General features: G+C 47.9%; 2 protein-coding genes across 3 annotated transcripts in view; one reads left to right on the top strand and one right to left on the bottom strand.

Annotated features, from left to right (window-relative positions):
• The window catches only part of C8B (complement C8 beta chain), a 54,348-nt gene extending 31,044 nt beyond the window's left edge, over positions 1 to 23,304 (top strand). Inside the window, exons 10-12 of one of the 2 annotated variants that reach the window (XM_086717098.1) lie at positions 1,788 to 1,941; positions 3,992 to 4,060; positions 23,221 to 23,304. In XM_086717098.1, coding sequence (XP_086573224.1) covers positions 1,788 to 1,941; positions 3,992 to 4,060; positions 23,221 to 23,231 — 234 coding nt within the window. In that variant the 3' untranslated portion in view covers positions 23,232 to 23,304. Of the gene's footprint in view, positions 1 to 1,787; positions 1,942 to 3,991; positions 4,061 to 6,361; positions 6,684 to 23,220 lie in introns of those variants that run through there. The other variant, XM_025935398.2, reaches the window with a different exon arrangement.
• Positions 17,686 to 26,034, bottom strand: part of C8A (complement C8 alpha chain) — a 69,603-nt gene continuing 61,254 nt past the window's right edge. Inside the window, exons 10-11 of the mRNA XM_025912199.2 lie at positions 21,997 to 22,219; positions 17,686 to 18,249 (exon numbers count right to left, since the gene is read on the bottom strand). Coding sequence (XP_025767984.1) covers positions 18,098 to 18,249; positions 21,997 to 22,219 — 375 coding nt within the window. The 3' untranslated portion in view covers positions 17,686 to 18,097. The remainder of the gene's footprint in view (positions 18,250 to 21,996; positions 22,220 to 26,034) is intronic.

Here is a 26,034-nt window from a genome sequence, read left to right as displayed (position 1 = left end):
TAACTTAGAATTAAAAGGGAGCTATAGAGTCCTAGGAGTTGCTGCTCGGTTCCAAGGCAAACCCCAGTCTGCAAAATTTGGGGAACGCTGGTATAGGAATTGGAAAATGGGAATAATGAAGCCATTTTTATCAATAATTATCACGAGCTCGTAAGAAAAACAAAAGCTTTGGGTTAGAATCCTGGAAATACTATTTAATGAGCTCTTTGACTTTGTTCAGGTCACTTAACCTCATCTGAAAACGGGGCTGATAATTGCTACCTTGTGAGGACGGAGTGGGCTCACGTTTGTGAACCGTCAGCAAAGCTTCTAGAACACAACACATGGAGGAGGTTTATTCGGGTTCTGCCACTGACTTGCTTTCTGTCCTGGAGCGCATCTCCGTGCTGGTAGGAGAAGGCCTGGGGGTTAAAGGCAGCCTTACAAGGTGCTCTGACAGGGAATACGGATTGTTGGAGGAGCTCATACTGGTATACAGCCAACCCCCCTTCCCTCCCCCACGTGCGGCCAGCAGGCTGGACGCTTCTGCAAACCGCCTCTGGATCAATTCATTGACCACAAAACGGTGAGACAATGGGACCACCGAGGGGCCTTGCTTTGCCCACTGGAGCGAAGGTCAGCATCAGACGCATTAAGAAATGGAAGCAATTTTCTTCCCACTGGAGGCTTCTATTAGGTATGATTGCCTGCATTTAGACCCTAAACTCTCCAGAGCTGGATTAGGGCAGGAACAGAGACAAAATCTGGAGAGGAACCTGGCCCTGGAGCTGAAAGTAGGACCCAGAGGCTCCAAACATTTTTAACTACCTCTTTGCACTTCTTCCCAGGCTTTTCCTAGCCCACAGCCATCTGTGGCTTCCTCTGGTCGCACCCTGCCAGGTTCGCTGGTGACCAGCGGCTCGCTCTCTGTGGCTAGGTTTCTGTTTTCCGCCCCTCTCCTCCCAGCCAGCTGCCTTTGCCCTGATGAAGCCTCCCACCCCCTTTCGTTGACCATCCACTTTTATTAGCTGTTCTCACTAAGCTTGGGGCTAGACCCTAGACTCTAGACCCCAGACCTGAGCAGTATATAGTCCTGATCTCCAGCAACTTACCTTCTTAATTCAAGAAGGAAAAGAGATTTCAACACATAAAATAATAATAATAATAATGAATGACCACAGAGGAGCAAAGAGATGGAATTTGTGTTGGGTAAAGAGACTTTGTATCAGATGAGCACTGGACAGTATTCTGAGCACTTCATAGTGGGAAGATATTCTGTGAACTTGGGAGCTGGAGAAAGGCTTCGTGATGGTGGTTCTTGCATGACGTGAATGGTTCTTGCCAAGTTGGGATGGGGGAGCCATGTTGGGACGAAACTTCTAGAACAGTTTCAAAGAGCTGCTTGAAAGTTACCTCCTCTCCCCAACCACAGGCAGGTTAACCAGCTGCTCCTCTGCCCGCATTCCACATTTCCACCGTTTCCGGACCTGCTGTGCTGTAAGAATCTGTTACCGTGTCTCTATCTCTGGACTCCGAGTTTCTTGAGAGTGTGGATTTTATGTTACTCATTACTCATGCTTCATGCCTGGCACTTAGGAGGTATTCAGTAAGAGTTGACCTGATCTCAGATGAGTTTATCTGTGGATATTGGATAGGATGGTTCAAACAGAGGATGGGGCATCCATCCGGTTCCAGATGAATCCACCCGTCTCCGTGCACCAACCCCTTGCTCATTCCTGCGGACCCTTGCGTTATTCTTCTATTTGGTGAATATTTTCTGTTGAAATACATCCCTTTCCTCTCCCCAGGCAGAGCCTCTGTATGAACTGGTGACAGCCACAGACTTCGCCTACTCCAGCACAGTAAGGCAAAACATGAAGCGGGCCCTGGAGGAGTTTGAGAAGGAAGTCAGCTCTTGCCACTGTGCTCCTTGCCAAGGGAATGGAGTTCCTGTCCTGAAAGGTACCGTTTCCAGGCAGCTGGTGTCCCTGTGAAAGACGTTATCTGGAGGGGCTGGTGCTGTGGCCAGAACACATCATCAAATCCATATGCCCTCCAGAGTTATCTCAAGAAGAGTTCTAGATCAATCCCTGGTCCTCTTCCTGAGGCCCCAGGGTCTGTCATGAAGTCCTCTTTGCTTTCTCAGGGGGACAAAAAGAGCCCCCTGGCCATTTGGAGCCTCGTAAACTGAGCTTCTCCATGTTGAACAGGCATTCAAGAGACCCAGAGCTACTGATGCTCGGGCCCTCACCTGGATCCTTGTGTGAGAATCTGGAGAAAGCTCCTCGTCAGGAAGGGTAAACCCTCTCCAGGTAGTTCTAATCTGCAGCCAGGGTGTGGCTCACAACTGCTGAAGTCTCCGCCTCCTTGGAGCACAATGAGGTGGGATTGGACAGAGGCCCCCCGCCCCGCCCCCCCACCCCCGCCCCTACTCAGGTGCAGCTCATGGGCAAATAGCACGATGTTCCTCTAAGGCAGAGCTCAGCCCGAGCTGCATGTGAGAATCACCCAGGGTGCTTTGCACAAACACAAAGCCCTGGGTCTCAGCCCGAACTAGTTAAAGTGAATCACTGGGGATCGGCCTTTGAAAAAGCCTACCAGATGATTGCACGATGGCATCAGGGCTGCGAAGCTGATCCACAGCTTAATCCGCTGGCAGACAGGATCCATGATTCCACCAGCTTACAAACCAGTGGGAAAGCTGGACTTTCCCGCTGAAGTGTACTGACCAGTAGGACAAGTGTTAGCCTGTTTCCCAAGAAGTCAGAGTGCAGGCAACTAGGTCATCTACCCTGGCCGCCGGAATGCCTTGGTTCCAGCCACAATGGACATGGCAGGTGGCAACATCACGCAACTGAAGTAGCAGGCCTAGGCTGTGCACATCCTGACCAACGCATGGTGAGAAGATGGGGGGATGGGGGAGCAGCAGCAAGGATGGGCCCTTTGAACTTGATTCCTAACTTCCGGGGCCATATCTGGGGCCACTGAAATCAGCAGGGCAAATTTGGGGTTGGCTGAGGCCTGGGATCTTGTGTTCCTGTCATGATGGCCAAGGAAGAGTCCAGTCCAGCATGAAGCCAAAAGAGGGTGTCAGGTGCAGTTGGGTCCAGCAGATCTGCACCCAGGGAGGGAGCCGGCTGGAGTTAGGGCAGAACCTCTGTGGACAGAGCCAGCTCAACTGGGCAGAGACAGGAGAAGACCTGTTCCCAACTGAGGTTGGGGAGTATGTGTCTAGCTTCTTGGACAGGGTGGATGGGAGCAACGGAGACATAAGTGAAAGCCCAAGGCTGGAAAGTTCTGCTGTCAGGACAGAGACATCGAAGTGGGGAGGAAGTCAGCAAGAAATGGGATCTGCCCATCAGCTCAACGTCGTGATCCAGGGTTGCTGAATTCCCCTTGCCTTCATGTGAAATTTGGACCTAGAAACTGGAACCCACCTAAGGATGTGCACTAGTGTGAGAGAGAATACGAAGCCAGAGACAGGGTTGTTCATGGGCCTGACTTCTAAAGGATAATCCTGTGAAGGGACTCTCTGTGATCCAGATGTCACTCCAAGGTGACATGTTACAGATCAACTTAAGGAATAACTTCCAAAGGGCCAGAATTGGCCAAAGGTGGGACGAGACATCTGAGGACAGTGAGTTCCCAATCACTGGAGTGTTCGAGCGGAGGCTGGACAATTAGATGGCTCGGGGTGAAATTGAGCACCAGTGACCATTGGCTTCCGCGACCACTAATATAGCTTCCAACACTGGAAACTCACACCGCTGGGTCAAACATGAGCTCACGAGTAATTCCCCTCAGCAACTCCGTATGGTTCCCGGTGACAGGCAGTAACCACCCTTCAGGAGCACAAGACCCTCAGGGAAGGAGTGGGTATTCTTAGCATGGAACCTTCTTATCTTAAACCCTTCAACTAAATGTTTCCCCTATTTTAACCTAATGGCAAAGTGATGTGGAGGGCTGAACTCCAGGAATTGTGTTTCACACTCTGTCTGCATTGTCTTTTCAGAATCCCGCTGTGAGTGCATCTGTCCTGTTGGATTCCAGGGCCCAGCCTGCGAGGTCACCTACGAGAAAAGTAAGGAATCTTGAGTCGGTTGGAAAAGGGAAATCTGGGCAGTTCTAGAGAATAATTGAAAAGGGCAAGAGCACAGGGGATGCTGGGTTGGGGGCCGGGTGCTATGAAATTTGAGATCCATCCTGGCTCCTGACTTTATCTTTCATTATTTTCACACCTGAGAATGCTTCATGTTACAGGACTGTTAATGCACGGCATTTGCAGGTCATTTCTTTGAATCCTTCTGGAATGCTTACCTTTTTTCTTTCTTTTTTTTTTTTTAACTGAACTTTTATTCAGTCCTCAAAATCCAGCAGGGATGCCCCTTCTTCTGTAAAAGTTCTAAGCCTCCACCCCTGACTAAATTTAGTTAACTCTTCCTATGTGTTCCTGTAGCACTTTGAACATATACCTAATATAGCTCTTAGCACATTATGTTTTGGGTTGTGTGTGTCTTTCTCCCCAGTGTGTGTGAGCAGAGATCATGTGCCATTTGTTTCTGAGTCCCCATGGCCCAGCCTAGCTGGTGCTCAGTGCTATGGCCTGAATTAACAAAGGGAAGACTAGACTCTCATTGGGATCCTTTCCAGCTCTCAAATTCTTTGGCCAGTTTATTACCTAAGAGTTCTGAATATGCCCCCACCCCTCACTCCTCCTTCCCTTTCCTCTCCTCTCTGTGGCTTTTGGATGATATCATTAAAAAAGGAAATGGCATGGGGCACCTGGGGTGGCTCAGTCGGTTAAGCATCCGACTTCGGCTCAGGTCATGATCTCACAGTTTGTGGGTTTGAGCCCCGCGTTGGGCTCTGTGCTGACAGCTCAGAGCCTGGAGCCTGCTTCAGTTTCTGCGTCTCCCTCTCTCTCTCTCTGTCCCTTCCCTCCCTCCCCCCCCAAAAAAAAAGAATAAAAATAAAAAACAAACAGAAAAACAACGAGGCACTGTACTACGTATCAGGCACCTTGATGAGTGCTTGGACTCAGCTTGTGCTTGAGTTTCATCAGTAACTGTGACCTTGAGCAATTTACTTGACCTCTTTGTGCCTCAGTCTCCTCATCCGTAAAATGGAGCTGGTGGTATTAACTACCTCCTAGAGCTGTCTTGAGTTTCTCATGAAACCTCAAAGCGCTTGGAATAATGCCTAACACATGTAAGAGCAAAATAAGTGTTGGTTGGTTTGTTTTAGAGCAAAATAAAGTGCATTTTACATAACACTAAATCTTTTTATCCTCACAACAACCTGACAGAGTAGGTACCATCAACATCCTCATTTTTCTGATGAAGAAACTAAGGTTCAGTGAGTCACTAACTTGACCAGAGGTCACACAGTAAGTGTAGGAGCCCAGGTTTGCACAATCCATTCTCCTCCCCAGTGAAATGCTCACCTCCCACCACCAGCACAAGCCCACACGGTCCTGTGCCCAGTGAGTGTGTAATCGCACAACCACAGGATTTCTCCTGGTTGGAGGAGACACTGCTGTAGCCTTCTCGTTTTACCAGTGGGGCAGGCCCAGAGATACTAGGTGATGTATGCAGAACTATACTGCCCATCAGAGGCTCGGCCAGACACCTGATGTATCATGGTGGATGGAATCGGTTACTTGTCAGTCTCATCAACAACCACAGAATCCTCATGGGAAAGGCAAATGTCAGGGAGGGGAGAGTACACTATTTGTTATTATTTCATATAAGACGCAGTGCTTATGGTACATAACAGAGTTCCTGCTTCGTACTTTGACAACAAGTAAACTAGCCAGCATCCTATACCTGGGAGGTGACCCAGCTGGGAAGCACTCGTGCATTCATCCAAAGAATGTTTACTAAAGACCCCCTGGGTGCCAGCTTAGGTGCTAGGGTTCAGTGGCGAGCAAATCATACATAGATCCTGTCATCGTGGAGATTACTGTTTAGAGAGAAAGACCGACGTCATTTGAATTGTCCCAGAAATACATTTAAAGCTGTAATTGTCACTGCTATAAAATGCTCCAAGAGCTTAAAATATGATGGATTGGTGGGGAGCTAGAGGTCAGGGAAGGTTTCCCCGCAGAGATAATCCTTCAACTGAGATCCGATGGGCGAATAGGATTAACCAGATAAACAGAGGAGGGAAGAGTATACTGGGCCAGGGAAACAGCATCTACAAAAGCTCTGTGGTAGAAGGGAATATGGTGAGTACCACAGTTTGCAAAAAGGACAGCTGACTGGAGAGAGGAGATCTGAGCAGACTCACCAAGCCTTTTGGCTTATACACCCCACCCCCAACCCCAGATGGCACCAGGGTGTAACAAGGGTTGATTAATGTTTGATGACCTTCTTCCTTACAGATGTCCCCATTGATGGGAAATGGAATTGCTGGTCAGACTGGTCTCCGTGTTCTGGAGGACAGAAAACAAGACAAAGGCAGTGTAACCATCCACCTCCTCAGAATGGAGGCAGCCCCTGCATGGGCCCTGCTTCAGAAACACTTAACTGTTAAGGAAGGAAAAGCTTCTAGCACCTACTACTGTGGGCTGCACACTGCGAGAGCTCTGAGCCCTTAGGAACTCAGGCCAGGTTACCTCATACCAGCTCCCAGCTGGGGCCATCCCAAGGGTAGAGGGCCGTGCCACTCAGAGCGTTTGAAATAAAGATGTTATTTGCAAAATGCGCGTTGATTTGAACAAACAGCTCAACATCAACTACATGTTGCTTAAGGGCTTAAGAATCTCGGTAATCCTCCCTTTGCTCATCTGTATAATTTTATCCCATTCACGCGTATTATCAGCCAGAAACTGTGTTAGCAGTTGTTCACACTGAAGTCCCACTGTGTGAGGGGCACATAGCAGGTACCCAATGATGAATCAGTGACTAGCTATTAAGTTTTTCCTCCCTTGAGGACTGCATGGTCTTATTCAGTGACAATAGCAGTGAATATGTATCGAATGATTACTGTGCCAGCCTCGGTGCTCAGTGTGTTAATTCATTCCATCCTCATGACAGCCCTATGAGGTGGATGCTGCGTTAGCCCTATTCAGCAGCTGCAGAACTGAAGCTTAGAACAGTTAAGTGGCTTGTCCAGGGTTGCACAGTCAGGAAGTGGCAAAGCTGGGCTACGAACCTGGGCACTTGGGCTCCAGAGGTTTAGACTCTTAACTGTGATGCTCCCTTGCTCTCCATACATGGGCATTTCTTGACAATGAATTTTTTTCCGAAATTAAATGTAGGAGAAAGTGGGGGGTGTGTGTGTGCGCGCACATGTGCGTGCCTGTGTTATTGAGTCTCCACCCCCTGCATCCCGCGGAGAGTGGATCCTGGTTCCTCAGCTCCCTTTGATGCTGAGCAAAGGAGAGGCAAGGCTGTGCATGTCAGAAGCAGAGTTCCGGGGCGGAGCTGAATTGCTGTGACATGAGCAGGTGCCTAGAGAAGGCCCTGAGCTGGAGAAAAGAGCAAGGGAAATTGATAACTGAATGAGAGACAGACAGAGGAATGCAGGTAGGAGGTGGGGGGGGGAGGGAGGGAAGGAAGGAAGAAAGGAAGGGAGGGAGGGAGGGAGGAAGGGGAGAGATCTTGTAGTGGCTGGAAGAGAGAACACGGAGACACATCAAGAAGTTCAAGTTAATGGCTCTGGGGCAGTGTGCAGTGTGAACCTTCCCCGACCTCTGTATGTTTCACTTTGCTCACTCATGATTTTGTGCAAATCCCATCTGGAGCGTGGTGGGGGGGAAGTTGCTTGAGGGCAGTCAACTGATCTTTAGGTTACTAAAAACCAGAATATTTTTGTTGTTTAGATTGAGTCAAGTGATCATTTAGGCTCTATCGCTTTAAAACATCCCTTTGTATTTTGTTTACTCTTGGATGCTCCCTGCCTTTGCAGAACTTTCTGTGAATTTGTTGAGATCACATTGGGGGGGGGGGGGGGCGCGGAGGGGCCGGAAATGGTTGAAGGTGAATTGGTTAATCCGACTCATTTTCAATCAGTTTGTTTCCGGCCACGTCATCTGCTTTGAGTTTGCCTCTGGGCTAGGTGTTGGGGCCTAAGGCCTTCACACATTCATGACACCAAAGCATGGGTCAGCACCCACCAGTCGGGCCTGACCAGCTATCTGGAACTGAGTCAATGGAACAAACACCGGAAGGAGCCGATTCTCGGAAGGGGGTTGTTGTAGCAAGCGTGCTGATCCTGCCTTGCCCTCTCGCATCCCTGTGTCCCTGCAATTGAGCTGACGGCTCTGGGCCCTTGTTTGGCTTGATATTATTGCTTTACCGTCTGCTGTTATTTCAACAGGCTAATCCAATAATGTTTTATCTCTTTCATTATACCGAAGCTGTATAATTTTCTTGAGTTATAATCTATCTTCTTTTAAGATTCCCCAGAGACGGGAAAGAGTGGTTCTGTCTTTGGTTGATGGGAAACTCCCAGGAAGCCCACACTAGCACATTGAAGCCAGCACCGCCAAATTAAATTCTGAATCTCAATCACAGCCACCGCTTCTAATGGGAAATTTAAGTTGATTATGGAGATGACAGCCCAGGTTCACGTTTATTGCATTTAGCAGAAATTGTTTATCCTATTAAATATGGTCTTGAAGGAGAAACAATTGAATTTCGGAGCACCGGTGAATACCCAGGTGACGCCTAGGTACCGCTAAACTGTGTAATAATTATATTCTTATTCGTGGGCTGAACTTCCCCTCGTGACTCTTCTTGCAAACAAATGCATTTCGGAGGAGGCTGAAACATAATGTAAGAATTAAACAAAATAAATGCAAACTGTGCTTTTGGCAAACCTTGGCTGCCATAGCCAACACGGACATACCTGTGAAGGAGGCACGAGATCCGTGGGGCCCAGACCGGGCAGGGTAGTTTGGCAGTGGTCCTGGAAGCTGGAACACAGCACCGTATACCTGGGTGTGGGAGAGTTTTGCATCCAAGAACGTGAATCTCTGAAACGCTGGGAGCTTCGCCGAGCGCTAGATGTTGGGGCTGGTGGGGGCGGGGGAGGGGTGGCTCTCGGGCTCTGCTTCCTCTCTGTGTGACCTTGGGCTAATAACATAACTTCTGTGGGAATAATAATGATGATAATTATCTTAACAATAGTGATAATAATAATAGCTGCCAATTATAGAGAGCTGCTCAGTTTATGAAGTCTTTTAACCTACATTATCTCAGTTAATCTTTATCTGGGTTTGATGGGGTAGATATTAATATAATCATCAGGTGACAGGTAGAGAAAGCTTCAGAGGGGAACAGGATCCTTACCACGAATGGGCTGCCTGTGGAAATCAAGGTGGGTGGCTGGGGCTGGGAGAAAGAGCATCTCCTGGCACAGAATCCAGAGGAGAATGCCATCTTTGTTTTAAAGAAGAGAACTTTGGGCTGTTCCCAGGCACTTATTCGAAAAGCTCTCAGGCAAGAGTGAGCCTGCAGGAGAAAGCCCTTGGGACACCAGCCAGGACTCCCTGGGGACATTCTGATTAGCATCTTGAGGGGGAAAGATTTTGTTTTACGGACTGAAGATGTCCTTAATGACACCACGTCTACTTGCCAGCATGTCTAGGCTTTAAGGACATTGTGTTATAATTTACCCATTTACCGTCTCCTGTTCCTCCTCAAATATAATGTCCATGAAGGAGGGATGGTGCCTACTTTTCTTTTATATCTCAACAACCCAGTGCAGTGCCTGGCAGAGCAGGCAAAAATAAATAATTATCACATGAATTAATTAACCAACGAAAAGGAATGGGAGTGGGCCAGAACCTTCCTTGGCCAGTGAGAAACTTTCATGAATTAGTGACACGTAATGGTAGCCTCATGAAAGTTGGTACATCCCTGGGATAACCCACATGGGAGTGGCTGGGGGAGGCATGTTCAGCCAGCTTTGTGGGCAGCGCTGCAAAAAAGATCGAAATGAAAGAGGCAGAGAAATAGTCAATGTCAGATGGGGGCTGCTGGGACTCAGGTAGGGGTATTGGTGACACCCACTCGCGACCACCAGAGACCTCCAGGAAACCTTTACAGAGGAAGGGAGTGGGAAAGTCTGTAACCCTTGGTGGGGGTAAACCTGAGAAGCACATTTCCAGGTGGCTGCCAAGCCAAGGCTCCAAAGGGTTAAAGGCCCGCGCCCCGTATGTGGCAGAGGCAGAAAATGAACAAAGAGTAACCAAAAAGAAAATACATTATCTTCTAGCATTCTGCCTCTACCTCATTTTTTTTCATCTATGGATTCGTTTGAAACCTAGAATGCCCACCTAAAGCCAGCAACACACTGGGGGCGCCCGGGTGGTTCAGTAGGTTAAGCGTCCTTCTCTTGATCTAGGCTCAGGTCATGATCTCATGGTTTGTGGGACTGAGTCCCATGTCGGACTCTGTGCTGACAGCACAGAGCCTGCTTGGGATTCTCTCTCATTCTCTCTGCCCCTCCTCTCTCTCTCTCTCTCTCTCTCTCTCTCTCTCTCTCTCTCTCTCCCTTTCTCTCTTTCTCTCTCTCTCTCAAGAATAAATAAACTTAAAAGAAAAACAGTAACACATTGGCCTAGCATACCATACGTCTTTGAGATTCCCTGTTTAGCGAATGCTGTTGTGAAGTCAGATTTTTCTGTCTGGTGTTTTCCTCTTTGAGTCATCTTTCCATATTGAGGTGTTTGGAAATTCAGGGCTCACTGAGATACCCAGGGAAAGTCCCAACCTCGTAGGCGGAGGTGGAAACACAGATGAAGAGAAGCCGAGTAGTGAGGTTGTTAGAAGTGTGCACTCTGGTGCCATACTGCCTGCATTTGTGACATTGTCTGGCTCTGTGGCTTATTAGCTGTGTGGCTTTGTGCAAGGCTTTGTGCAGTGCCTTCATTTCCTCATCTGTAAGATGGGGATGGTCACAGTAGCAAACCTTCTGGAGTTTGGGGAGCATATGTGAACGCCCGGACAAAGTCAGCACTCCTTAGTTAGCTGTATCGTTGACATTGTTATTTCTGGGGATTCTCAAAACATCAACAAGAACAGTGGTTGGTTTGTTTGATTTTTAAAAGTAATTTAAGACTGTTTTAAAAATATTTTAGTGCTGGGGTGCCTGGGTGGCTCAGGCAGTTAAGCCTCCAACTTCGGCTCAGGTCACGATCTCGCGGTTTGTGAGTTTGAGCCCCGCGTCGGGCTCTGTGCTGACAGCTCGGAGCCTGGAGCCTGTTTCAGATTCTGTGTCTCCCTCCCTCTCTGCCCCTCTCCTGCTCATGCTCTGTCACTTTCCGTTTCAAAAAAAAAAAAAAATCAAACGTTAAAAAAAATTAAAAAAAAATATTTTAGTGCTAAACCTACCATAAGCATGAGAACAAGAAAGACATAAAATAGCTTAGCTCCTAGGAGATGTCTTCATAAAGGACATGGAAGGCTTTTATAGCCCAAGCTCTGGGTTATTAAGGGGAAATGTAACAGCATAATAACTAATATTTGCAGAGGGCATTACCAGCTACAAAGAACTTTCACATACCTAATCCAGTTTAATCCTCTCAATGTCTGCAAGAGGAGGATGTATTATCTGCCTGACAGGTGGTGAGAAGGAGCCTCGGAGAGACTGAGCAATTTGCCTAAGACCACACAGCTCGAAAGTGGCCAAACCGCCCCAGTCCCAGGGCTGTGTCCGCGTCTCCCGCTGCAGCGGAAGCAACGGCAGTGGCATCACACAGCAGGTGCCTGCCTGCCTGTCCGCTTGCATAGAAGAGGCAGAGAAAGGCCCGTGGTCTGGCATCCTTGCAGTGGAGAAGCAGCCCTGCATTCCAAAGGGCTTCTGGGTGGCTCCCTCGGTGAAGCCTCTGACTCTTGCTTTCGGCTCGGGTCACGATCTCACAGTTCATGACTTCAAGCCCCGCGTCGTCGGCGCTGACAGTGTGGAGCCTGCTTGAGAATCTCCCTCTCCCTCTCTCTCCCTGCTCCTCCCCTGCTTTCTCTCTCTGTCTCTCTTTCAAACAGTAAACAAACGCAAAACAAATTTCAAAAGAAAGCAAAGGGCTTGCAGGCAGATGGACAGAGATGTAGGACCCAATGCCATCACTTCCCAGCTGAGTGATCCCGATCAAGTCACTTACCTCTCTGTGCCTCAGTGTCCTCATCAGAGTCTTGGGCCAGTCGTCTTGATGGCACAGTGTGAGGATTGAACGGCATGACATATGCAGAGGGGTTGCCACCATCCCAAGTGCCTGGCACATGCTGGCTACTCAACTGCCTTTCCAATCTTGGGTGCAGAATGAACCAGCACTGCCTTCCATCTGCCTCTTCTCCCCCCTGCCTAGCATCTGTCTCTTTGGGGGCATATCGACCGCATTTTACAGAAAGGAAAAGGAGAAGGAATAGGGATTGCGTTTGCAGGGGGAAATTCTTGGAGGATTGTCAGAGGGAGTCGAGTGGCTGGTCTGACATTCACCTCCGGGCAGGAGCCCACTCCAGAGCCCAGGCACTGCCATTATCACTGGCTGCACCCACCCGTTATCTCACGTCTCCACCTTGCAACCCCAAGTGTTCCTTCATCCATCACTGGCCATTGTCTGGTACCCGCTCCCCCTTCCCCCCGCCACCTCCTGCCTGATGGACCTCCTTGTTAATAAGCCGGTGTGTTCGTATCCTGAAAACTATCTGATTCTGGTCCCTTTTATCCCAAACACCATCCATCCATCAACCGCTTGCTCTCTATGCTTGGTTAGGAAAATGGGAATGGGGGAGGGAGACAAATAATAGATAAAACTTCTTAGCTGCTATCTCTAAAGAAATAGAATGGATAAATAGATCCATCAGGCATGTATCATGCCACCGGACAGCAAAGTCCATTTGTTAAAAACTGGTTAGGCGAGAGGATTTATCTCACACTTTAAGCTGCTAATATAGAAGGGAAACATGTTTTCCTTTATCTCTCCCAGGGGAGGGAGAAACCCCAAGGCCACTAATGCCGAATTTTTAACTCGATTTGATGGGCTTTCCTTCACTAAAGTGGAAAAGGTGGTCTCTCTTTCTGAAGTTTACCCAGCCTCGTGGGATGGTGTGGGCTCTCCCTTGATGCTCCAGGAAGCTTGCAGGATCCGGAAGTCCTGTGAAAATGTCTTCTACAGGGTTCTCTCTCACCAATTCCTGACACGACAGCACAGAGGGACCAGGGGGAGAACAGCATCCAACAAGCTTTTACTAGGAAGCTCCTATGTGTCCGGCACTAAGCTGGCCAGGCACAAGGGCTCCAAAGGTAAACATGAGTTTCCACCTGCCCTGCAACAAGTCACTAGTGTGGGGAGACAGACGAGTAAAGCTACAGTTATAGCCTGCAGAAAATGCTGGAATATAGAGCCATATGAAGGAATAGCACCCAATGAAGTGTGGGCTAGCGGAAGAGGTCAGGGTTGAACCTAACCTCCACCCTGAGGGTACTGGCAAAGAACCAGGAGAAGAGGGAGCTGGCGGGCAGGGGGCTTCTGGGTAGTGTGTGCAAAGGCCTGGAGACAACAAAGAGCCTGGTCTGTTTGAGGAACTAAACTGGACATCATTCATTCAACAAATACTTGTTGACCCCCTATTAAGGCCAAATACTATTCTAGGCACTGGGGGTCTAGCCATAAAAAGGTTTGCATCGTCATGGAAGGAGGCATACCAAGAAAATAGAAGACTAAATGAGTCTATTTAGTAGTAGTACTAAGTGCCATAAAACAAGAATAATAAATGAGGGTAAATGGCCCTTGGGGAGGTAATACTTCAGCAGAGACTTCAGTGAAACAAGGGCATGAGTCTTGGATGAGCTGATTTAGGGGATGAGCATTTTGGGCATGCTCATCCTGGGGCATGAGAGAGCTTGACATGTGTGAGGAACCACAAACAGGCTTTCATGGCTAGAGCAACATGATTGAGGGAAGGAGTGACTAGAAGGAAATGAAGTCAGAGAGCCAACAGTTAGACATATAGGGCTTTGCACATCCTGTTAGGGGCAATAGATTTTATTGAATGTTTATTTTTGAGAGAGAGAGAAAGAGAGAGAGCAAGTAGGGTAGGGGCAGAGAGAGAGGGAGATAAAGAGTCCGAAGCAGGCTCCAGGCTCCCAGCTGTCAGCACAGAGCCTGATGCAGGGCTCAAACCCACAAACTGCTAGATCATGACGTGAGCCCAAGTCATGACGTGAGCCCAAGTTCAATCCAGTTAACCAACTGAGCCACCCAGGTGCCCTGGGGCAATAGATTTTTAGTAAAAGTGCCTCATAGAATCTGAAAAAGGAGTCGAAGATGGAGTGGTACATTGGCATCAGATAATAGAGAACCTTGTGAATCCAGTTAAAAACGCTTGAGCTATACAACAATGGCTGTGGGGTGTTGAACCACCAAGAACACTGGAAATGAGCTGAAAAGTGGCCATCTGTAGAAATTTCCCCAGGACCAAGCCCCAGCTGCCTTCAGGAAAGGCTCAGTGAGCAAACCAAAGGGCTGATCTCAGCCGTCCCCAGCCTAAGAAGGACCAGCACTCAAACCAAGGAGCTGAGCAGTAATCACCACCGCCCCCCCCCCAACCCACCTCGTGGGTTCCCATCCCCGTAGCTTTGTTGCATGCTATTTCCTCTGTGCTATTCTGCCCCTTCTTGACCTTTCTTTCCTTGTCTAATCCACACTCACTTCCTAGGTTCCACTGGCCATCCTCTCCTCCTCTGGGCTGTCCTCTCTGCGCCCCCCCCCCCCAAGCTGGGCTAGCCCCCACAGCCCTCTGGATATCCTACTGGCATCGGACCTATTGCCATTGCCGGCCTCCTGCACCCGACCAGCATTCTTGCAGGGCTGGGACCACATCTGATTCATTTCCGTGTCTCCAGCACCTGGCTCAGGGCCTGGCACAAGAGCTCACCATGGTGCTTTGCCCATTTCCCAAGTGCAGGGGTAGCAGCCCTGAATGTCTTTATGGAAGAGAGGCATCCTTCCGCTAATGCACATCACATCCCCTTTTTACCATGGCTCCCGACAGCTTCCTTCTGCCATCTCTCATTTCTGCAGCGTGGTTTTTGAAGCCTACCCTTTCTCTCTGTCCATTATCTTCACCCTAAAGGCATATAGTTCAGAAGAGATTCATTGAGTCAACTCTTTAGATCTTCCTCTATCTCAAAGAAGAAAAAAAGCCCCTCCTTATTGCTTTTCATTCTGTCATTAATTTACTTTCCAAAGACACCTTGTCAGGCTGAAGATTATATCTTTAAGCCGTGTTTTTACATCCACTACCTATAAAGCCTTAGATTATAGGTCTCCTGAAAGGACCTGAGGTAGAATACTTTTGATAAGCTTTATGCCCTTTGCTTGGCAAGAGTCAGGCATTCTTGAAGAGGGAAAGGCACTGATCTGGGGGAGGGTCGCTGCTTCTGAAACCGCCCCTGCCTTTGTATTGTGATTTCTGAAACTGCTGGGATGCGGCATCCTCCGAGGAGCAGGGCAGAGGCTGGCCGTGGTTCTCTGGCTCTGGTGACCGAAGACAGCATTGCTCAGCTGGTGGTTTTGGCTCACAGGTGATCCAGGCAGGTGCTCAATCCCTGTGTTGTCATCTCCCACCTAGATGCCTACATTTGCCCCCGAAGGAGCATCTTTGCCTCTCCCCATGCCCCCGGCACCATCCTACAAGTCCTTGCCTTGTCTTACCAGTCCCTGGTAGACAGCATAGAGCAAAGGTGGGGGGCGTGGGCTTGATGTAGCACATTCAAACCTTGGCTGACCATGAGGCTCAGCCTTGCCAAGACTCAGTTTCCTTAGCAGTGAAATGGGACTCCTAAAACATATCTGAAGAGGTCCTGGATAAGGCTGAATGAGATAACAGAGATAAACCGTATATTGGCTGTCCTTTTATTATATGCCTGTTCCCATGAACATGTGATGAAACCTTGAAGATCAAGGATTCTCAGCCTTGACTACTTTCTTCTTTCTTTTTTTAATTGAAGTGGACTTGATAACAGCTTAAAAACTACTGATGTCTGGCTCATGCCTCCAGACATTTGGATTTAACGGGTCTGGGGGTGCAGCCTCTGGACAGCAAGGTTTTTGAAACTCCCCAACTGAAAACCACAGCTTTCAGACGAACTTTGAATGTCCTCTTGTAAATTGCCCCCTCGGCCTCCGTCAGGTGCTAGCGGGTAAGCACCACTGCCCGGTAAGTAATGAATAGAAACTAATTACTAATGTAAATCAACTTTGAAAGAAAAAACAAATTCATGACAGGATGAGGAGCAGTAAAGGAGTTGTCTTCTTTTAGATGGAAGATCTGATGACTTTAGAAATGAAACTGCTAAACTATAAATTTTAATGAACACTGGTAACAATAGTAATAATAAGGGCGTTGCTAATAATTCCATATATGACAGGCACTGGGCTGGGGTTTTTAAAAATTTTTTAACGTTTATTTATTTTTGAGAGAGAGAGAGAGAGCATGAGCAGGGGAGGGGCAGAGAGGGAAGGAGACACAGAATCTGAAACAGGGTCCAGGCTCCGAGCTGTCAGCATGGAGCCCAACGCGGGGCTTGAACTCACGAACCATGAGATCGTGACCTGAGCCGAAGCTGGACGTTTAACTGACAGAGCCACCCCGGCACTGTGCTGTTTCATATGACATATTTATCTTCGCTTTCTCCCCCATTCTCCATTCCCAACTCATGTGCACACACCCCCAAGGTTCTTTCTCACCTTCAAACTGTATTACATGCTGACCTTCTATCTTAAAGGCCTCTTCCCTCTTTGCCTCGTTCAGAAATCCTTCAAGGTCTGGGTCAAGCCCCATCCCATATGTAAAATACACACCAGGGAACATAAACCTCTGTCCCACCTGGCCTCCTTTGGCCCTTCCTTTGGCATTAACTCAACGATTAATTCTCTGTATCCCTAAAATCCCTTCTAATTGTTTCATGTATATGTCTTATTATTGCCCTAAAAAGATCGAGGATTCTGAAAAGATAGAGAGCACTAGGATATATCAATCAACAGATGTTTTTTGTCCCTACTGGAAGTGCAGATTCCACTGCCAAAGAGCTACCCACCTCTAGGAGAAACTTAGAGGTAAACAGAAAAGTCCGTGCAACACAACACATTCTGTATTTGAGACATGACTAGAGTATGATGGGGATACTGAGGCAGGCTGGTGTGATTGGCTCTCCTGCAGGTGGTCAGGGAAGGTGTACTGATCAGCATTTGTTGGCTCCATTATCCAGTCTGGGGTGCTCACCCATAGGAACCACATTTTTGAACTGACTCTTGAGTTCAGTCCCTCCCCTCATCCTTGTTAGGTCTCCCCCAATTCAAGGAACAGCGTTGGCCTCTGGGGATACATTGCTGATCCAAACAAACCTAATCCCTGCCCTCACAATTAGCATCTCAGGGGAGACAGATCATAAATAGTCACAGGAGATATGGCAGCCAGTATACCGTTGTTAATTGTGAAAAACACCATGAAGGAAAAGGATAGAGTGCCCTGAGAAGATAACTGGGGGAAACGTGTTATTTGTGGGAAGAACCTGAACAGAAGAGATTAATTGAGGGAATGAAAGAAAATAATGTTGAACCCAGATCAAGGAAAATTGACAGAACCCAAGTCAGTCTTCATTTTTTTTTCTCATTATTTCAGTGTATCTGCTGCTTCTCCCAACTAGTAATGGTTCTGTGAATGAACAAATATTGTGATCAAAGAACTGAGACCATTCTCATCATACTTTGTTTTATTGGCCATTGATCTGCTTGCCTCCTACTTCTAACATCCTATAAGTCCCTCTAAGGCATGGGTTGAAATCTCTCTGTCCCTCCCCCCCACCCCGCCTCCTCTCTCTCTCTCTCTCTCTCTCTCTCTCTCTCTCTCTCTCTCTCTCAGATGATCTGAAGTGCTGTGAGCAGGACTGAGGCCCTAGTTGACATTCAGTGCCCAGTTGTTGAATGACTGCATCTTGTGGGTAATAGGACAGTTAGTTGTAGACGGCACAGGCTGGTCCTACTCCTGGAAGTTGGCGGGACAGAGAAAAAGTCCACGTTGATTTGCATTTCCCCTCAGCTGAAAGAAGTCTTTTTCCAGTGGTCAATGCAGGGGGTGCCATCCGCTGCATCTGTGCCCAGAGGCCCTCAGCAAGCCTGGGTCTGCACTTTCCACCCTGGACAGGAGTTGCCTCCGTTCTGGGGTGCAGGGTTATTGCACTCTCTCCTCCTTTCCTGGGTGCCCGCTCTGCAAGCAGACCAGGAGCTCCAGCAGCTCCAGCGACCATCCGCCTTGGCTCCTGCACAGATAATTTCCCAGGGGAGGAGGAGGTTAGCATACAAGAAGCAGCTCGGATTATAAGGAGGGAGGCCCATCCCTTTGCCCAAGAGTGGTCTGCAATCTCTCCTTGGGGAAATGCCTGGCGTAGCCAACCAAGACCTCTGTGCTCACCGCCTTGCACTTAATTTGAAACTCTGGATGGAGCAAGAGCCTCTTCTGAGAGCCCATCTCATGAAATTGGAATCCACAGTTGCATGGAAGATAGATAGCAGAGTGAAGCAGGAAGACACGTTCCTCCGGAAGAATGACACGGAGCCACTGGAGGGTGTGAAGAGCAGGGAGCACAGCCCAGCCAAGGATTCACAGACAAGGGCCAGCCTGACAGCCCTCTGGAGGGGCTTGAGGGCTTCTGACTGAGGGTCTGCAAATCAGAGCCCCTCAGACTCTGATGCTGGGGCCACAGTGGGTGACAGGGTCTGCACAGAGCATCAGAACACAGGCACTGATCAAGGGTTGCCTCTGGAAGTCCAGCTCATGCAAAATCCCCTGGCCTGGGGCTGCTGCCTCCTACTGGCTCCGGGTCTTTGGGCAGACCCTCTCTCAGCCTGAGTTTTCACCTCTGTAAATGAAAACGATGGACTAATCCACTGGAGTTTTTCCATCATTTTTTTCATTCGTGTGTTTTTTTTTTTTCCCTTAAATGAAATCTTATGTGAGCCCCAATACGGCCACCAGATGAAAGTACAGCTGTTTTATTTGAAGCTGGGGTGTCTATCTGGCTTGCCCTGCTCCCCCGGGGCAGCCCCTAAGACTCCAAGTTTCCTCAGATCCCAGTGTGAATATCATTGGCTTAGATTACCTTCAGGCCCCTTCCAGCTCTGTAATTATACTCCCCGGTGGGACAGCCACAGCAGGCTTCTCTGTCTCTATTTTTCCCACCTCTGTGACTTGGTCTCCACAGGCAAAGGTTTGCTGGGAAAATACTTAGGGACCAACGTCAGTGGGTTCCCATGGGGGCTGACTTCCCACTCTTAGATTTCCTTACCAAATTAGTCTTTGTCAGGCTGAACGTTCAGTCTGATGTCCCCAAGGCTACCTGATGTCCACACTGTGCTTGTGACAAGGTCAGTGGGGTACCTGTGAACTGCCTGCAATTGACTGAATGTAATATTGTAGGTTAAATGGGCTCTGAGGAGGAGGGTCCATCCTCTGGGTCCTGCCACCCCCCCCCCAGATCATTGGCATCATGCCCCCTTTCTCCGGTGCCCATTGTCTGTACATATGACTCAGCATGGCCACAACTGAGTCTGGCATTGGACCATTGAAGAGGCACATCTAAGTAATCCACACTCCCTGTCTCTCTACCTCTGTAATATTGGACAGGGATGCAAGGGATCCAAATGAGTCATTCGTTTGGGGGCCCATGCTGTAATTGTGATTACCCAGGCAGGACTCACGTTTGGCCCTTTAAGCCAGGTCAGGCTGATAACCATGAACACATCTTCCCTCCCCGCTCTCCAAGATAATAGTCAATATAATCATCTCAGACTCTCTGCCCTCATTTCTGAAACTTCTTGACTCTTAGTATATACATCAGTAGAATGTAACAGTTAAGAGCTTGTGTCCTAGGGTGGGTCCAAACCCCTAGATCCAAATCCTGGTTCTGACACTCCCCAGCTGGGTGACTTTGAGCAAAGTATGTTACCTTCCTCCTACCCCAATTCCTCATCTGTAAATTGGGGCTAATAATGGTACTTCTAACATTCTTTGGGGGGAAGAGATGAATGCATGCCCATGACGTGTTGAGACAGTGTCTGGCAAAGAATAAGGGTTAGTTACTCTTCCTGTTCACTGACCTTTGGTCCCCCTGGAAAAGCTGCCTAGCCAATGGGGCAAATGAGGGTTGAAACCCAGTCCACACTCTGCTTGAAAAGTCAAGAATTCTTGGGCCCTGGAGCTCGTCCGTATCAGCCCTAAGAAGTTTCTCTCTTTCTCCCAATTTACCCACCTATCGGGCAGTGCCTTTTTTCAGTTTACAGAAGGAAACTGTGCCTGTCTTTGCCCTGGTAACCAGTCTACTTGTTTTCTATTCCCTGCATCCTCCTTCATAAAGACCCTGGAATTCACTCACCATATTGGCTCACCCCTGTCACAATTCCTCCTGCAGGATACAAAGAAGCTTGCCAAGATTTAATTTGTGCTCCCTTCAGCAGTAGAAGAGGGATTTAGAGAAGACACCAAACCAAGATAGATCCTCTGCCAGTGGAGTGATCTCCTCCTCTTATTTATAATCATAGAGCCTGCCTCATGTTAGCTAGTTTAACATCAACACAACCTGTGATGAAGGTACTGCTCTTATCCCTTGTTTTATGGGGAATTCTCACATGAAAATTGGCAACATTGGCCTTCAAAGGCTTCTCTGCCACCAGAGCTCTGCCGTCCTGTTTCCCCTTGAGAACTACTCCACCAATGAGGTGATTATAACCCACCATCAGCTCATTTTCACAACCAGGCTCCTACCCCACTTACCATGGGCATCAACGGTTTGGGTTAAGAGTAGTGCTACCGTAGATGTACCCATCCAGACTTTCTTTTTTTCTCCTTTTCTTCGCATCATCTTCACTGCAGTTGCCAACTGAGGTTGATTTATACATTGATTTGGTAGCCCATGTGTTTTGGCCATCATTCCATGTGTAATATAAGTAGTTTTGTATGTGCAGAAAATTGAAAGCTTGGGGATTTGAGCATGTATAGAGATTCTTGAAGCTCAAAGGAAACTCAAGCAAGAAAGATGAACCCCAGAAAAAAAGAAATGGCTAACCAGTGTCTCACAGTAAGTTAGTGAAGTAGTTGGGGCTCATTTCCAGGTCTTCACACTTCTTATCTTTAAGGGATATGGATTTCTCATCCTTGTTTCAGAGCCTTCTTGCCTGGTACCAGTGAGTTCATGCTGTGCGACTATACACTTAAATCTTACCTGCCACAACCCTTTTGTTTGTAGTCATAGCTCCTTGCACTGTAATGACAGTGAGTAAACTCTTGTAGTTGACCCCCAAAGATGTGCTCAAGTCCAAACACCCATTACCTTGTAAACCCAACCTTATTTGCAAGTAGAGTCTTGGCAGATTAAGTCAAGTTAAAATGAGATCCCAATGGATTAGGGTGGGTCCTAATCCAATGACTAGTTTTCTTAGAAGAAAAGAAAATGAATGTAGAGTAAAGAACACCACGTGAAGACACGCAGAGATTGGAATGACACATCCACAAGCCAAGGAATGCCAGGGATTACCAGCAACCGTCAGAGGCGAGGAGAAAGGCATAGAACAGATCGCCTTCAGAGCCTCCAGAAGAAACCAACCTGGCCAATACACCTGAATTCTGGACTTCTAACTTCCAGAAGTGTGGGACAACAAATTTCTGTTGCTTTAAGCCCCCCAACTTGTGGTAATATGTTGTGGCAACACTAAGAAACTGATATGTCCCTCCTGAAATGAATTGTCCTGTCCATGTACACCTTGGCAAAACAAAACAAAATAAACAAACGAAAATAGTTCTCATCTGAGAGAGGGTCTTGATAGCTGGGAGAAAGCGTAAGAAGCGTTGAAGGGGGAAGGAGGAGTCGCCCATAAATCTCAGAGTGCTGTCGCCAGAGTAGTGGGCAAGAGGACACACAAAGGGGGGTGCTGGGAACCCCAACAGTCCTTTCCGCACTGGCGCCTCTGAGCTGGGCCAGGCTTGAATCTGAGTGAGGGTACGTGGGTCTTACCCTTCTGCTCCATTTGCTCACAGGCAAGGCCCTGGCGACCCAGTGGGCACTGGCACTCACAGCTGGTGCCCTTGAGGATGGGTTCCCCATTGTTGAAGCAGGGTCCACAGCGGCAGGCGTTGAATTCCATCAGGTACTGGTCCAAGGCCCGGCGCAGGTTCTGGCGCTTGGCCTCCAGGGGCCCCAGGTTCGTATGTCGCAGCACCTCGTGGATGGGCTGCATCTATGGGTTCAAAAAAAATAGAGAGCCCTTCCCTGGCCTTCCGGCTTCCCAGAGCCCACAAACTGGCCATCAGGCCTTCCCAGGCCTGCTCCATGCGAGGCACAGACCTAGAACTCTATCTCACTGCATTGGACCCTCACAGCCACTCTGCAAAGCAGGCACTAAACTCCAGAGACCCTGAGTGTTCGAGGGACTAGCTCAGGATCACCCAATTAAGTGCAAGAGCCATTCTGAACATGGGCCTCCTTAACTCTGAAACCTGTGCCCCCCCCCTCCCCCCCCCCCCCCCCAGTCCCAGAAGAAGAAGAGAACTCAGCAGCTATCTGCGCCAACTCATCGGCCCCCCTCCGGCACTTTTAAAGGAAGCAGGAAGAGTGTAAAGTATTATGTGTGTTTAGCGTGTGTTTTGTTTGGTTTGGTTTTGGTTTTGGTTTTGGTTTTGGTTTTGGTTTTGGTTTTGGTTTTGGTTTTGGTTTTTAATCCGTAACCTCCAAAGCAGGAATTATTAAAGTCCTTGATAGGTAGTTGGCGGTGCAGAATACTTCTCACACTGGTGTGAGTGTGATGGTTGTATGTGGGGGGTGGAGGGTAGGGGTCCTTGGCCTCTGGGGCCACCTATTCCAGGAATGACTACAGGCCAGGGTTTCTCAACCTCAGCACTACTGCGTTTCCAGCTGGATAATTCTTTGTTGGCAGAGGAGGGCTGTTCTGTGGGTTGTAGGATGTTCCGAAGTGTCTCTGGCCTCTACCCATTAGATGCCGGTCATAACTTTAGGTTGTGAAAATCAAAACTGTCTGCTGACATCACCAAATATCCCCTGGGGGGCAAAATCGACCCCTGGCTGGGAAGTAGTGGATGGAGGTGAGAGCCCTGAATCTGGAGGCAGAAAATCTGTCTTCGGATCTTGGCTCCACTGGTTCCAGGCTATGTGATCTGTCAGGTGACACGGGGAGCCTGCCTTCTTTGCCTCTACAATGAGAACAGTACTCTTGCCTTCCAGGTTTACTGTGACGATGAGAGCTGGTAGACTGGAAAAGCCTGTCGCGGAGTACAAGTTCAATAAATGCTGCTCACACCCTCGTTATGCGGCCTAGAACTCTTTTCTGTCCCTCTCTAAGCCTGAGCCCCATTATCTATGAAATGGGAATAATAACCTTCTTCCTAGAATTCTTATGAAGATCTAAAGAAATAATGAATGAGAGATGCCAGCATGAAAGGGAAGAACAATATAAAGTAAAGCACCGTTTTGATTAGTTAGATGGGATGGTAGGGGGATAAAAGCTGAAATTTTTCAAATTGCATGTACCTATGGTGGTCGTCAGCATGCTTTTAAGGCTATATATTTTAACACACAATCAAAAAGTGAGAGCTCCTTTACAGATCTCTCATTTTATAGGACAGTAACCTGAGGCCCCGAGAGAGGAGCGATTTGCCAAGGTCGCAGGGCAATTCAGAGGTAGGGACTGAGCCACACTGGGGCAATCTCCCTCCTCCAGAATCAAAAGTCAATGGAGGGCACTCACAGTGGCCTCGAATGGGTTCCTGGAAATGTGTACAGAAAGATCGGTGACAAACGGACCTTGGCTTGTGGTCACAGGCCGCAGCTGAGGTCACCAGGCTGGGCATGTCAGGACTGGCTGGGCGGCCAGCCAAGGGCAGGCGACCACTTACTGGAAGTTCAGAAAGTTTGGCCCCATTGTTAGGAAGTGCATGCAGAATGGGCCGCCCTGTGGCCCTAGTTAATGATGACTCTTAATTTCAGGGAAGGTTAGGACCATTGGGCAACTTCCCTGTGACCTTCCAGCGGGGCTCAGCACTCAGCCCCCCATCTCTCACTTCTCAATCCCAGACCCTTCAGGGAGAGGAAAGGGACTCCTTGGGAAGGGCAGGTGGGGACTGAAAGAAGGGAAGAGGGGTGGATAAAAAGAATCTTCGAGCTTGGAAAGATATTGGCCATGATCTTCTTCCCATTTTATAGGTAAAACAGATTCCGAGAAGGCAAGTGGTGTGATATTAGCAACATGATGTAACATAACACATAATAATATGTAACATAGCATCATAACATAACATAATTCCCATATTCACTCAATCTCAGTACCTGCCATAAATAATCACCGCTAAGCTACCATGGGGATATGCAAATAAGACACTGTCTCCTCTCTGAGCATCAGGTTCCAAATAATCCCCTGGCTAACCTCCTTATCTGTAGTCTGTCTCTCTCTCTTCCCAGCCCTTCAGTTCATCCTTCATGTATCTGTAAGCATCCTCTTTTTCAAATACAGCTCAGGGCACCAGGGTGGCTTAGTCAGTTAAGCATCCAACTTCCGCTCAAGCCATGATCTTGTGGTTCTTGAGTTCAGGCCCCACATCAGGCTCTGTGCTAACAGCTCAGAGCCTGGAGCCTGCTTTGGATTCTGTGTCTCCCTCTCTCTCTGCCACTCCCCCACTCATGCTCTCTCTTTCTTTCAAAAATAAACACACAATAAAAATATAAGTAAAATATATAAAATATAGCTTTAGCGCTGTCACCTCCCTGCTCCACAACCTACCAGCTCCTTAATGCATCAAATCCAAACTTCTCAGGGCCAAAATGTGTTGTGAAGAGATTGTGAATGTTAGAGTCTGTGGGACAGAGCTCAAGTTGGTCTCTGCCATTTACCAGCTATGAGATTTGGCCAGCTTACTTAGCTTCCATCAGCTTGTTTCTTCAACTGTCATTCACTAAATACTCACTACTCTCTCCCTAACCTTGTGATGTAATATGTTACTATCTCCATGTTATAGACCAGGAAACTAGGGCTCAGAAAATGAAGTAACTTGTCTAAGGCTATACACTGAAAAGGTGGCTGAGCCATGATCCAACTTATATCTTTCTCATCCCAAACCTAGGCTCTCTTTCCCCCAAGATGGTATTCGGTCTTCTCCAAATCATTAACATCAGACTTCCCCTTGGGAGCTTTGTTCAAGGCAAACACAAAGTTCACCTCTTGTCCGTGAAAGTTTATATATTGCTCCTGATATCAATTTTACACTTTTTGACCAAATGACTAATAGCTTGATGATAGCAATTTTCAGACCCTATGTGAATTACAGGTGCGTGAAAATGGTCCCTTACTTATTGGAGAAGAAATGAGATCAGGGTTAATCCATCTGACCTCTTTCTTCATAGAGAGCAGGGTGTTATAATAGACTTTTAGGTTCAACTGTTGGTATATATTTTAAGAAGAGAAATGTATCCATACCCGGGATTTTAAATATCTGTAGAAAATGGACAAGAGTCAAGAGAAAATGGGCGAGAAAGTAATCATAAAAAACCCAAAATACAACTCTTTTCTTAATGGACTATCCTTGCGTATGAATAGAAATAGTTTGACAACTGGTAGACCAATCCATTTCCTTTGCAACTTGAATACAATTTTACTGCCTTTCCGAAGTTAATGATTTAAGGCAGGGTTTCTCAACCTCAGCGCCGTTGATGTTTGAAGTCAGATATTTCTTTCTTATGGGGGCTGTCTGTGCATTGTGAGGTGTTTAGCAGCATCCATGGTCCCTACGCACTAGATGCCAGTGGCACCTTCTAGCTGTGACCACTGAAACTGTCTCCAGACACTGCCAAATTTCCCTTGGGGAGCAAAGTCGCCCCCCATGGTTGAGAACCATGGCTTTAAGGAAGGTGCTAGGGTAGAGGGATGTGAGAAACTGGTCATGAAGTCCAAAGGTCTGAGATCAAGTATTGCTACCTATGAGCTTTGTGACTGTAAATGGATCACTAGTTCCTTGGAGCCTCAGTTTCCTAATCTTTTAAATAGTG

The sequence above is a fragment of the Puma concolor genome, chromosome C1 (assembly GCF_028749965.1).
Source record: "Puma concolor isolate L17-30 chromosome C1, mPumCon1.1.hap2, whole genome shotgun sequence".
Lineage (NCBI taxonomy): Eukaryota > Metazoa > Chordata > Mammalia > Carnivora > Felidae > Puma > Puma concolor.
Note: the sequence above shows the minus strand (reverse complement) of the source record. Positions and strands in the feature narration are given on the sequence as shown.